This window comes from Sardina pilchardus, chromosome 1 (assembly GCF_963854185.1).
Source record: "Sardina pilchardus chromosome 1, fSarPil1.1, whole genome shotgun sequence".
Classification (NCBI taxonomy): Eukaryota; Metazoa; Chordata; class Actinopteri; order Clupeiformes; family Clupeidae; genus Sardina; species Sardina pilchardus.
Window position 1 is genome coordinate 24,565,880 of NC_084994.1, and position 12,500 is coordinate 24,578,379.

The 12,500-nt window shown below is 43.5% G+C and overlaps 2 protein-coding genes across 2 annotated transcripts in view; both read left to right on the top strand.

Annotated features, from left to right (window-relative positions):
• Positions 1-12,500, top strand: part of LOC134086228 (NACHT, LRR and PYD domains-containing protein 12-like) — a gene marked incomplete in the record, with an annotated part of 983,201 nt that overhangs the window by 236,649 nt on the left and 734,052 nt on the right.
• col5a3b (collagen, type V, alpha 3b) overlaps positions 1-12,500 on the top strand; it is a 57,938-nt gene that overhangs the window by 31,080 nt on the left and 14,358 nt on the right. The window contains exons 24-45 of the mRNA XM_062539981.1: positions 341-394; positions 1,250-1,294; positions 1,622-1,675; positions 1,889-1,933; positions 2,851-2,904; positions 3,577-3,684; positions 4,376-4,429; positions 4,826-4,879; positions 5,079-5,123; positions 5,502-5,555; positions 5,906-5,950; positions 6,147-6,200; positions 6,461-6,514; positions 6,770-6,823; positions 7,003-7,110; positions 7,389-7,478; positions 7,852-7,905; positions 8,786-8,893; positions 10,036-10,143; positions 10,490-10,543; positions 11,207-11,260; positions 11,691-11,798. Of these exons, the coding sequence (XP_062395965.1) occupies positions 341-394; positions 1,250-1,294; positions 1,622-1,675; positions 1,889-1,933; positions 2,851-2,904; positions 3,577-3,684; positions 4,376-4,429; positions 4,826-4,879; positions 5,079-5,123; positions 5,502-5,555; positions 5,906-5,950; positions 6,147-6,200; positions 6,461-6,514; positions 6,770-6,823; positions 7,003-7,110; positions 7,389-7,478; positions 7,852-7,905; positions 8,786-8,893; positions 10,036-10,143; positions 10,490-10,543; positions 11,207-11,260; positions 11,691-11,798 (1,458 nt within the window). The remainder of the gene's footprint in view (positions 1-340; positions 395-1,249; positions 1,295-1,621; positions 1,676-1,888; positions 1,934-2,850; positions 2,905-3,576; positions 3,685-4,375; positions 4,430-4,825; positions 4,880-5,078; positions 5,124-5,501; positions 5,556-5,905; positions 5,951-6,146; positions 6,201-6,460; positions 6,515-6,769; positions 6,824-7,002; positions 7,111-7,388; positions 7,479-7,851; positions 7,906-8,785; positions 8,894-10,035; positions 10,144-10,489; positions 10,544-11,206; positions 11,261-11,690; positions 11,799-12,500) is intronic.

Genomic DNA, 12,500 nt, shown 5'->3' on the forward strand with positions numbered 1-12,500 from the left:
GTCAGACTGTGTTTGTGTGACAGCATGAGTCCACTTATCCATTCCACTGTTCCAAAGATGCGGCTACTGTAGAACAGCCCATTAGTCATAGTGCTTCCACCAGGTCACCTGAGGGGAATGCATGACATTCATAGGGGATGTTTGAATGTCGTGGATGAGCCAATAAGTGTAAGTGTGTGTGTGTGTGTGTGTGTGTGTGTGTGTGTGTGTGTGTGTGTGTGTGTGTGTGTGTGTGTCTGTGTGTGTGGTGTGTGTGTGTGTGTGTGTGTGTGTGTGTGTGTGTGTGTGTGTGTGTGTGCGTGCGTGCGTGCGTGCGTGTGTGTGTGTGTGTTTCTTGCAGGGACCACAAGGGAAAAAAGGAATGAAGGGACTGCCAGGTATCGATGGACCTTCGGTAAGTCTACTCACGTATGCGCATACACAGACTCACACACACACACGTACTGTATAGCCACACAGATGCTTTCATGCACCCACACACTCACAAGCACTCACACCCTTACGGTGTTCCATGGGTGCCAGATATAGATATAATGAAATGACATGGACACAGCTGTCAATCAAACAGCAGGGAAGATGACATATTTGCCCGTCGATAGAGTCAAACGACAGATAAGTCAACAAGAGTAGAGTGAAACGATGAGGAAGACAACACAAACAATGGCAGAATCAAATGCCTATACCATCTCTGTCAAACCACAGGCAAGTTAGCATAAAATAACAGCAGAATCAAACGTCCAGGATCCAGAAAGTCAAAGTTCTGCCAAATATTCGTTCTACCTGTGCACTCCAGACAGGTGATATCACTACTAATGGTCTGATCTACCTGGCTGCTAATAAGGATGAGCTGGTTTATACAATGGTTGGATACTTGGCAGAACTTTGAACGTACCTAGAACGTTTTGTCACGTCTTTCATAGTTGCTGCACAATGTTGCATAGACTTACATGTAGGGTGCCTCTCATTTGGTCTTTAAACATCCTCCCTTCCTTCCTCGATCCTCGTCCTCACTGATCTACATAAAGAATGATAGGGCGGCAACAATTGGTTAGTCTATCCAGTGTTAGTTATAGATCAGTGGGAACGAGCCTCGAGGAGAGTGTTTGAGAGCCATCCATAGACCAATGTTATAGGTCACATCTTCAGTGGACATGAGGAGTCAACAACATAGATATTTAAAGCACGAATGGATCGCCCTACAGACTCACCTGTGGCCGGCAGGTAATCTCTCTGTTGTGTCTTCCACCAGGGTCATCCAGGACGAGAGGGACCACCTGGAGAGAAAGGACTCCCGGTAAATAGTGTGTGTGTGTGTGTGTGTGTGTGTGTGTGTGTGTGTGTGTGTGTGTGTATGTGTGTGAGTATATGAGAGAGGGTATATGTGTGCGTGAATGTGAGTCTATGTGTGTGTGTGTGTGTGTGTGTGTGTGTGTGTGTGTGTGTGTGTGTGTGTGTGTGTGAGTATATGAGAGAGGGTATATGTGTGCGTGTGTGTGAGTCTTATTTGTGTGTGTATGTGTGTGTGTGTGTGTGTGTGTGTGTGTGTGTGTGTGTGTGTGTGTGTGTGTGTGTAGACATAAACTAATGACCAGTGCTTATGTTGCTTGCTTTTTGCCTACAGGGTCCTTCTGGCGTTCAAGGCCCCGTTGGATATCCTGGGGCTCGTGGAGTCAAGGTGTGTGTGTGTGTCTGTCTGTGTCGACAACCCTTTTTCTATACATGGATGAGTGTGTGATGGAGAGTGTGACATGAACGTGATATGACATGAGAGCAGATTGTTTTGTCTGCACGTAAATGTGTATACTCAGCTCTGTATATCTGTGTGTGTGTGTGTGTGTGTGTGTGTGTGTGTGTGTGTGTGTGTGTGTGTGTGTGTGTGTGTGTGTAGGGAGCCGATGGTCTCAGAGGCGTGAAGGGAAGCAAAGGGGAGAAGGTGAGTGATGACTTTTCCTAACAGACAGTAAATAAAAAATATTCACTACAGTGCTGTGTAGCACATTGCAGTTCATGGGTTTGACCAGTAGGGGTGTAGATAGTTGATGCCTGCTTTCTCTGAGCAGATGTAACGAGCCAGCCATCTAAACATAAAGATGTACCGGTACTCCACAATTGTAGTCTGACGCCTTTTTGTTTTGGTCAAATTCCAGTCAATCAACGCATTGCTTCAGAAACTCTGATGGGAAGAGTGTAACTTGATTGGCTGTTGATTGGCAACACTCAGCCATTGTTTCAATACAGATTGTTCTGAATAATCCAGTGTTGTGTTTCAATACAGATTGTTCTGAATAATCCAGTGTTGTGTTTCAATACAGATTGTTCTGAATAATCCAGAGTTGTGTTTCAATACAGATAGTTCTAAATAATCCAGAGTTGTGTTTCAATACAAATTGTTCTGAATAATCCAGTGTTGTGTTTCAATACAGATTGTTCTGAATAATCCAGAGTTGTGTTTCAATACAGATTGTTCTGAATAATCCAGAGTTGTGTTTCAATACAGATAGTTCTGAATAATCCAGTGTTGTGTTTCAATACAGATTGCTCTGAATAATCCAGAGTTGTGTTTCAATACAGATTGCTCTGAATAATCCAGTGTTGTGTTTCAATACAGATTGTTCTGAATAATCCAGAGTTGTGTTTCAATACAGATAGTTCTGAATAATCCAGTGTTGTGTTTCAATACAGATTGCTCTGAATAATCCAGAGTTGTGTTTCAATACAGATTGCTCTGAATAATCCAGTGTTGTGTTTCAATACAGATTGTTCTGAATAATCCAGAGTTGTGTTTCAATGTTAGCGGCTGTTCTAAAGTGTCTCGCTATGTGATGGCTCAATGGTCTGGTGTCCCTGCAGGGTGAAGATGGCTTCCCTGGAGCTAAGGGGGAGATGGGAACAAAAGGAGACAATGTAAGATCTCTCTCTCTCTCTCTCTCTCTCTCTCTCTCTCTCTCTCTCTCTCTCTCTCTCTCTCTCTCTCTCTCTCTCTCTCTCTCTCTGTGAGAGTACTGTACTGTATGTCTGTGTGTGTGTATGTGTGTGTGTGTATGTGTGTGTGTGTGTGTGTGTGTGTGTGTGTGTGTGTGTGTGTGTGTGTGTGTGTGTGTGTGTGTGTGTGAGTGTGTTTTCCACCACTCTTATCAGTACGAGGTACATATCTCCTGGCGTGTTTATTCTCATGTTATCCATGTCTGAAGGATATGAATGTCTGATCAGATTGTCCTCTCTGAACGTTGCATCAGATTTTTATTATGAATATTATTCCTGTTATGCTGTTTATTCTGTATACCACTCTATCTTGTACCATCCCTTGCATCCCTTGTTCACCTTCTTTCATCTCTGTCTCTCTCTTTCCCTCTCTTTCCCTCTGTATCCCTCTGTATCTCTCTCTCTCCCTCCCCCTCTCTCTCTCTCTCCCTCTCTCTCTCCCTCTCTCTCTCTACCTCTGTATCTCTCTCTCTCTCCCTCCCTCTCTCTCCTCTGTATCTCTCTCTCTCTCTCTCTCTCTCTCTCTCTCTCTCTCTCTCTCTCTCTCTCTCTCTCTCTCTCTCTCTCTCTCTCTCTCTCCCTCTCTCTCTCCAGGGGGACTCTGGAGCCTCAGGGCCCCGGGGTGAGGACGGTCTGGAGGGCCCCAAGGGCCAGTCTGGTCCCCTGGGAGAAGCAGGATCTGGTGGCATGGCCGGGGAGAAGGTACACCACTCATTCCCCCCCCCCCCAATCCCATCCCATAATGCTCTCCTCCAGCTCCTCTAAACATATACCTTCCTAATCTACAACAACAACAGCAACAACCACAACAGCAACAACAACAGCACATTTCATGTATAGGTTTTATATAGGTTTTAAGGCATACAATGCAAGGTGTAGGGGGTCACCTTGACTACCACCAATCTAGAAGTTTAATGTGTGCTTAGATACTGAGACTGATTACTATAGATACGGTGTCAAATATGTAGTCCAATAAATGTTACAAAAATCTAATTTATATTCAGTAAAGATGCTATGTCAGCGTTTTACTGAAATTAAGTTAGATGTTAAAGACTCAAATTTATACTACAAGAAATAGGGAAAAACACAAATGTTAAAACACTCAATCTATTTAAAAATACACTAGGAAAAAAAACAAATATGCATTAATGTGCACAAGTACTAAAATTTTAAAGGTAATATTAAAGGGCCGTTTTTATCTCTGCTTTAAACTATTTTCTGCTTGAGAGATCTCTCTACTCTACCCAACTTCAACCCATATGAAGTGGCTTCCTTAAAAAAAAGAAAATGGGAAATGGAATAAGAAATGGGTTTACTTTTTACTTTGAAACTTTTGTTTCACCTGAGATGTACTGTGTGTCCCTTGTCTCTTCCCATCTCCTCATCTCTGCAGGGTAAACTGGGAGTTCCAGGACTGCCTGGCTACCCAGGAAGACAAGGACCTAAGGTGAGCCTGAGTGAACTAGACCAGCTGGACTACGCATGCACATGTCAACAGACACAACTGTCATCTCATCTGCTGTTCACTGCTGCTGCTGCTGCGGCTGCATTTTCATGTAGCCTCATACTTTCTATATCTATTTCTCTCTCTCTCTCTCATTCTTTCTCTCTCTCTCTCTCTCACTCACACACACACACACACACACACACACACACACTCTGACTCTTTTTCTGTCTTTTTCTAGCAGACACAAAGACTCACATCCACTGTCACTTTCTTGCACGCACACACACGCGCGCGCACACACACACACACACACACACACACACCATTTTGGTTGCATGCAAAAGACACTATTTTGTGTTATGTGTGTCATGTGATCCATTCTGTGTCATCCCTCAGGGAGCTGATGGATTCCCTGGAGCTATCGGGATAATCGGTGAGAAGGGCAAAAAGGTATGTTTTTAAAAATAAATAATGCAAATAACATTAGTGTGAAAATAAAAAAGCCGAAGATTACTTCCTTGTTAAAAAAAAAGGCCTTACAAAGCTACATGGCTCTGGTGCGGACCAGTTCTTTGGAATGTTTACAGTTCCAGCTTCTGTATTGGAGACGGTTGTTATGGTAACCGTTCTTTTCCCACGCTCTTTCTAGGGTCCACAAGGGTCACCAGGGATCGCCGGGCAGAGAGGTGCAAATGTGAGTGTTACTCCTCGTCCATGATGTCAATCAATCTGACTGAAGACCATATGTTCATATTTATATTTATATTCATATTCCATATACTGTACCATTCCAGCGAGCACATTGTAGTAGCATGTCTGTGTGTGTGTGTGTGTGTGTGTGTGTGTGTGTGTGTGTGTGTGTGTGTGTGTGTGTGTGTGTGTGTGCACGCGCCTCGGTCAACTTGGTTGGAATTTAAGGACTGTCACTGATGTGAGAGGTCTGTTTTGGATAAGCAGGTTAATGGTTGTGTGTGTGTGTGTGTGTGTGTGTGTGTGTGTGTGTGTGTGCGTGTGTGTGTGCATGTGTGTGTGTTTATTCGTTTGTTTTTATATTTATATTTATTTTCTAAAGGGTGCGCGTGGAGCCAGAGGTGCTAAAGGTCCCACAGGAAAGTCAGGTGCAAAGGTCAGAGGTCATTGCTCTCTATAAACACACATTGTTTACAAAGTATTTACGTTAACGTTATCTCCCTTAGCAATGGGATTCTCTTCTCTGATTGGCTGATGGGGTGGCCATTAACTTCGTATAACAGGCTACCTTTGAAGTAGTTCTCATGTGTTGCATGTATCACACTTGAATATTAATTCGCCAGAGTTCTAAACCTCCACCTCGCCATTATTTCCCTCGAACAGGTCACGTCGTCGGCCGTTATCCCTTACTTATAACACTGTTTATGAAGTGTTTGTTACAATGTAATAACACTGGGCTTACATTAAAGTGATGTTACTAACCATACTACTCTGGATGTGACATAGGGATCATCAGGGCATGATGGCCCCCCTGGACCTACTGGGGATAGGGTGAGACGCTCTTTACATTAAATAAATAAATGCATCTTCTTTACTTTTTTTTGTTTTGTGTATTTTAATAAGTGGTTTACCAGTTGGATTTAGTTTAGATTGGTTTCAATGATTGATTTTTGACTTTCGTTGTTTGAGATGTAAATGTAAGTGTTTGTCTCGTGTTTGTCTCGTCTTCATTTTATCTTTATTTCAGGGCCCCCAAGGACCTCAAGGAAGAAATGGAGAACCAGGGCCAAAGGGACCCAACGTAAGCGTTATGCACTCACACACACACACACACACACACACACACACACACACACACACACACACACACACACACACGCATGTACACACCATTCAACCAGTAGTATAGGCATTTATAGCCTAACCTAACACCTATAACCTTTGGCTATGATCATCTGAGGGTGTCATTACGTTCATGAATGATTCATCTGTCACTCACAATGATGGGCTCTACTGTAAGACTTCCTGTTTCTCTTCCCGACTTCATGTTTCTTTGCTCAGGGCCCCAATGGGAAGGATGGTTTGCCAGGTCATCCAGGCCAGAGGGGGGAGCCGGTGAGTTTTCACTGATAGCTGGTCACTGGAATCAGATAATTTAGCACAGATTTGTACTATACTAGGACAGATGTTTATTTACATTAATGATAACATATTATTTGGGTAGGGAAGTATTTTGATGTGAAATGCACTTTGCTAACTAGACAAATTTAATGTAGTTAACAAGCTAATTGTCACCTGATAACAGATGTTTCAAATACCAGGCAATCCTAACCATGTTTTAACCCCATCTCCTGTGCTGTGTGACTGTAGGGTTTCCAAGGAAAGACAGGTCCCCCTGGACCATCGGGTGTTGTCGGACCACAGGTCAGTTCATGTGCCTGATGTCTGTGGTAAAACTACAGACAGATACAGACACTAGTATGAATTGGGAAGTACTTCCTATTTTGGGAAGTACTTCCTATGTGTTTATTGCCTCAGCTCAGCTGCTTGCTTGAACATTGTATGTTGTAATAGTGTGTTGTTGTGGTTATTTTTGTTTCCAGGGTAACTCGGGAGAAACTGGGCCAATGGGAGATCGGGGTCATCCAGGGTCACCGGGCCCACCTGGAGAGCAGGGTCTCCCCGGAGCAGCTGGCAAAGAAGGAGCCAAGGTGGGTCGGATACACGTTGCTGTGATGATTATTATGGTCTAGATGAGGAAGATACCGGAGAGCAGCACCAAAGATACTTAAATACCTTAAATACTTTTTCAACCGTCTCTGGCAGCACATACGTTTTTGAGACTTTACGTTTTTTAATGCAGTGGTGCACAGCAGGTTATTATGGTCTGTTTCACAGTAGGAATACTGTAATAATTATCACTCTCTGTTTCCTGCTCCATGTGATACTTCCTCCATGTAACACCCAACATCTCCTGTTGCCCCCACAGGGTGACCCAGGTCTTCCAGGCACCCCAGGCAAGGCTGGCCCTGCAGGGCTACGTGGCTTCAGAGGCAGCAGAGGGGCCACCGGCGCCATGGTAACGCACCGTCCCTCATAATATAGACAATTCCATGACTTAAATCAGTTAGCAAAGATAGCAGTTAGCTCTTTCCAGCAACGCTAGGTTAACTATAAACGAACGAGTTAACGAGCACACAGCCCCCGTGAAATTGTGTCAAGGTTGTGACTGGCTGTATAGAAGGTAATGGCATGATCACACACTTGCAAGGAAAGCTACTGCATTGAAGAGGCAACTGAATGCTATAGCCATTTGATACCAACAAGAAAGACGTGAAATTGTGCCCAGCGTGTGATTAGCCGTGATTGGCGCGTTGGTGACCTGGTGGTGTGGTGTGATTGTCCGTGATTGGCGCATTGGTGACCTGGTGGTGTGGTCTCTGTGTGTCCAGGGCCCTGCTGGACTGAAAGGAGGAGAAGGACCCGTAGGAGCAGCTGGACCAATGGTGAGTGGACTCCTTACCTGGAGACCTGGCCTCCATTTTGTACCATTGCACTGTATGTCTGTATAGTCTTAACTGGAAACGATATCTGACTTTACTCTGTACCATTGCCTTGTCAACGACTTCACAGGCGTTCTTGCAACGGCAGTGACATTTGATTTGTTTTCATTCTTCATTTCATTTCTTTTCCACTGCCTGCTTTTTCATGCGCACAACAACAAGTCAAATCAAACAAATATTTAGTTGTAGAAAAATTCACTCAAAATAAGAAAAAATAACAAGCATCAACAACAAAGGAGTTGCAATATATTGTGTGGGTTTTCCCCAAAATAATAGTGCATGTATGGAAATATCACCATATTGGCATGCCAATAATTATTCACCCAAACTCCCTCAGTCAGCTCTCCCTCGGTTCACTGTCTTTTTTGTCTGTCCATCATTATTATCATCATCTTTATCATCATCATCATCATCACCACCATCACCATCACCATCACCATCACCATCACCATCACCATCACCACCATCACCATCATCACCATCATCACCATCACCATCATCATCACCATCACCATCACCATCACCATCACCATCACCATCACCATCATCACCATCACCATCACCATCACCATCACCATCACCATCACCATCATCACCATCACCATCACCATCACCACCATCACCATCATCACCATCATCACCATCATCATCATCATCATCATCATCACCATCATCATCACCATCATCATCATCATCACCATCATCACCACCATCATCATCATCATCACCACCATCACCATCTTCATCACCATCATCACCATCATTACCATCATCATCATCATCACCATCATCACCACCATCATCACCATCATCACCATTTCAGGGTCCCACGGGTGAGCGTGGTCCCCCAGGTAGAGTGGGTGCCATTGGCCAGCCTGGACGCACCGGTGCCATCGGTGGACCCGGACCAGCGGGAGAGAAGGGCGAGCCGGTGAGGATCAGGGTTCACACTCACAGCAACACAGTGCAGTTATTTCACCATAGAATAGCAACTTCAGTCATTCTGAATTTACACTCACAGCAACACAGTGCAGTTATTTCACCATAGAATAGCAACTTCAGTCATTCTGAATTTACACTTACAGCAACACGGTGCAGTTATTTCACCATAGAATAGCAACTTCAGTCATTCTGAATTTACACTCACAGCAACACAGTGCAGTTATTTCACCATAAAATAGCCACTTCAGTCATTCTGAATTTACACTTACAGCAACACGGTGCAGTTATTTCTCCATAAAATAGCAACTTCAGTCATTCTGAATTTACACTCACAGCAACACGGTGCAGTTATTTCACCATAAAATAGCAACTTCAGTCATTCTGAATTTACACTCACAGCAACACAGTGCAGTTATTTCACCATAAAACAGCAACTTCAGTCATTCTGACACAGTCAACGCTGACCTATTCTGTAATACTGAGAATTAAGTCTCTGACATTGCACAAGCATGTCTGGAACTCTTGAGATTGCATGATGTTAGTTGTTAATTGATCAAATAGGATCATTTCCATTTAAGTCGGTTTTTGGACTACCTGCTGGGTGCCATCTTAAAAAGTACTAAATAACTAAATGGCATTCAGTATTGACACCAATGTGCATACTGTAGATATCAATTTCCCCATTCTGTCCCTTCAACAAATGGGGTGCTATTGGCATAGTGGCTAATGGCTGGGCTAGCATGCAGTTGCCTGAAATGTTGTGGGTTCAATTCCACAAACTTCCACTGGCTTCCAACCCTAATTGCTCTGGGGATGCAGGCCCTGTAATATAATTGATATCTGTGTAACACCTGGTAAATGTGTACTTTATTATTGTATTTTGTGGGTTTTAGATTGTAATTTTGTTTTATGACTTCCATGCTTGTACTTTTGCACTTGCAAACGTAAATTTGTTTTGCAAAAAAAAAACAGGAAGGAACTTACATAAGTACATCAACCAAGCTATCAATCTTAAAGCTATCTACAGTAAATCCCTCTCCTCTACGTGTTGGTCTGTGTACTGAGGTATGTTTCCGGTGTGTGTGTGTGTGTGTGTGTGTGTGTGTGTGTGTGTGTGTGTGTGTGTCGCAGGGAGAGAAAGGTCTGATTGGACCGGCAGGGCAGGACGGAGAACAGGGACCCGGGGGGCCCCCTGGAGTGTCTGGACCTGCGGGACCACCAGGGGAGGACGGAGATAAGGTGTGTGTGTGTGTGTGTCTGAGAGAGTCTGTGTTTTTGTGTGTGTGTGAGTTTGTGTCTGTGTCTGTGTCTGTGTGTGTATGTACGCGTTTGCACACCTTTGTATGTGTGTGTGAGTGTGTGTGTGTCTGAGAGAGTTTGTGACTGTGTTGTGTGTGCATATATGCGCGTGCGCACGTTTGTGTGTGTGTGTGTGTGTGTGTCAGTGTGTGTCTGTCTGAGAGAGTTTGTGTCTGTGTCTGTGTGTGTATGTACGCGCGCACATTTGTGTGTGTGTGTGTGTGTGTGTGTGTGTGTGTGTGTGTGTGTGTGTGTTAACCCTTTGTGTTGTGTTGTCTCTCCTCAGGGAGAGGTTGGAGGACCAGGCCAAAAGGGAAGCAAAGGGGACAAAGGAGAAGGGGTCAGTATCCACTCACACTAATGGCATAAGACATACAGTAGACATACTGTACCACTAATAACATACTGTAGCCTATACTGTAGCAAAAAGGTAAGTTTCCAGTACCTGCACAGGCCTTTTCCTGCCCCGAAATATTCTAAAAACATTCAAAAGTCTCTCCTGGATGTACTTGGGAACTTTGCATTAGAGTTTTGCATTGAGATTTCAGTGAAGAAGTTTTTGATGAACATTTTTGATGAATTGCATGTAGACAGAATGCTAGAAGCTGAAGGAAACTTTGAATGTTTTTTACTGACAGTTTATTGACTATTATGGGCATGAATCATGATAAGCATTGATGTTACACAGTTGCATTACCATAGTGAAAACGTTATTTAAACATTTTGATTTTAACATTCAACACGATTTTATGGAAGGAAACATCACAGTATCTTAATGCCACATTCATAATCATGAATACTGCTCCTATTGAAACAAATGCAATACCTTCAAAAAAGGTTAGGTGTCTTCAATTACATCTCTCATGTATTCAAGGTGACCTTCATTCACTTACCTCCTGTCACGCTGACCAGACGAATTGCAGATGTTCTCAGTAGTTAGTCCCGTCGTGACCCATGATAAGTAAGAGTTTGGTCTCTCACACTGATCTGTCTCATGTCACAGGGACCTTCGGGACCTCTAGGCATTCAGGGTCCTGTCGGACAGCCAGGACTACCGGTAAGTTCTTCTGTGAATGGATGGTCCATTTGACGAAGCCATACTTTTAAAACTTTATTATATGGTTACTGTTGTGTATTGTATTTATTGCATTTATATAATATTTTTATTCTGCATCTATTTTTTTGTGTATTTTTTTGTGTATTGTATTTATTGTATTTATGTAAGATTTTTATTCTGCAGCTATTTTTTTTGCTTTTACTTATTTGTTTTTAATGTAATTAACAGTTTACGGTTATTGTAAACAGTCACCAGTACAGTAAATTGGATGAGTGTTACAGTCTGCTAATGCGATGATCATAGATGGAGGGATGGAAGTTCTTTGTTTCACTCACTATTTCTCCCTCTGTCTCCTACTCCCTGTCTCCCGTGTGTGTGTGTGTGTCTGTGTATGTGTGTGTGTGTGTGTGTGTGTGTGTGTGTGCTTCAGGGTGTGGACGGAACAGCTGGTCTCTCGGGGCAGATGGGCATGAGAGGACAGAAGGGTGACGAGGGACTCCGGGGCTTCAAGGGATCCACAGGGCCCATAGGACTGCAGGTGAGGGACATGCAGTGTACATGTCAGTATATCTTTCTTACAGTGGGGATGCACCAAGCGCATAACTGAAGCATTTCATTGTATCCTTCCACTGTCCACCGGTCCATCTGTCTGTCTGTGTGTCTGTTTGTTTTTAGCATTATCCGCTCATTTGTCAGTCTGTCTGGTTGTTAGTATGTCTCCCAGTTGCTGGTCTGTCCTTGAGATGACTTCCTTCTTTTTGAGGTTGCAACCATTTCCTGTGTCAGAGCCCCTTTAGGGAGAGCCGGTCCACTTCCTATTAACTCCATTGTACCGGATTGTTCCTGCAATCTGTTGAAATTCCGCTAGGGACGTTGCCGAGCAAGTGATACATGAATTGTGGTCTATGGGGCTAAGCGGCTAGAACTCGTTTTTTTCACAGTTGACAACTTCATTTCTTAATGTACATTGTCGTAGTAGCTACCTGAGTATAGGTTTTCCACTGGAAATGAAATAAAAAGTCACTCATGTCCTTTCTGCTTTTCATAGGATGGGCCGTTTTCCCTGTAACATGCTAGCATTTAGCTCATGGATGCTCGCGACACTCGCGACCGATTACGACCGTCGTGAAGCTGAACCTTCTTTTAGGTCTATGGCCGTAAAGTGGTTCGCTTGTGTCACGTGACACGTGAAAACTTTGAAAGGGTTTTTAGGAATAACAACACATATTGAAAATTGTAT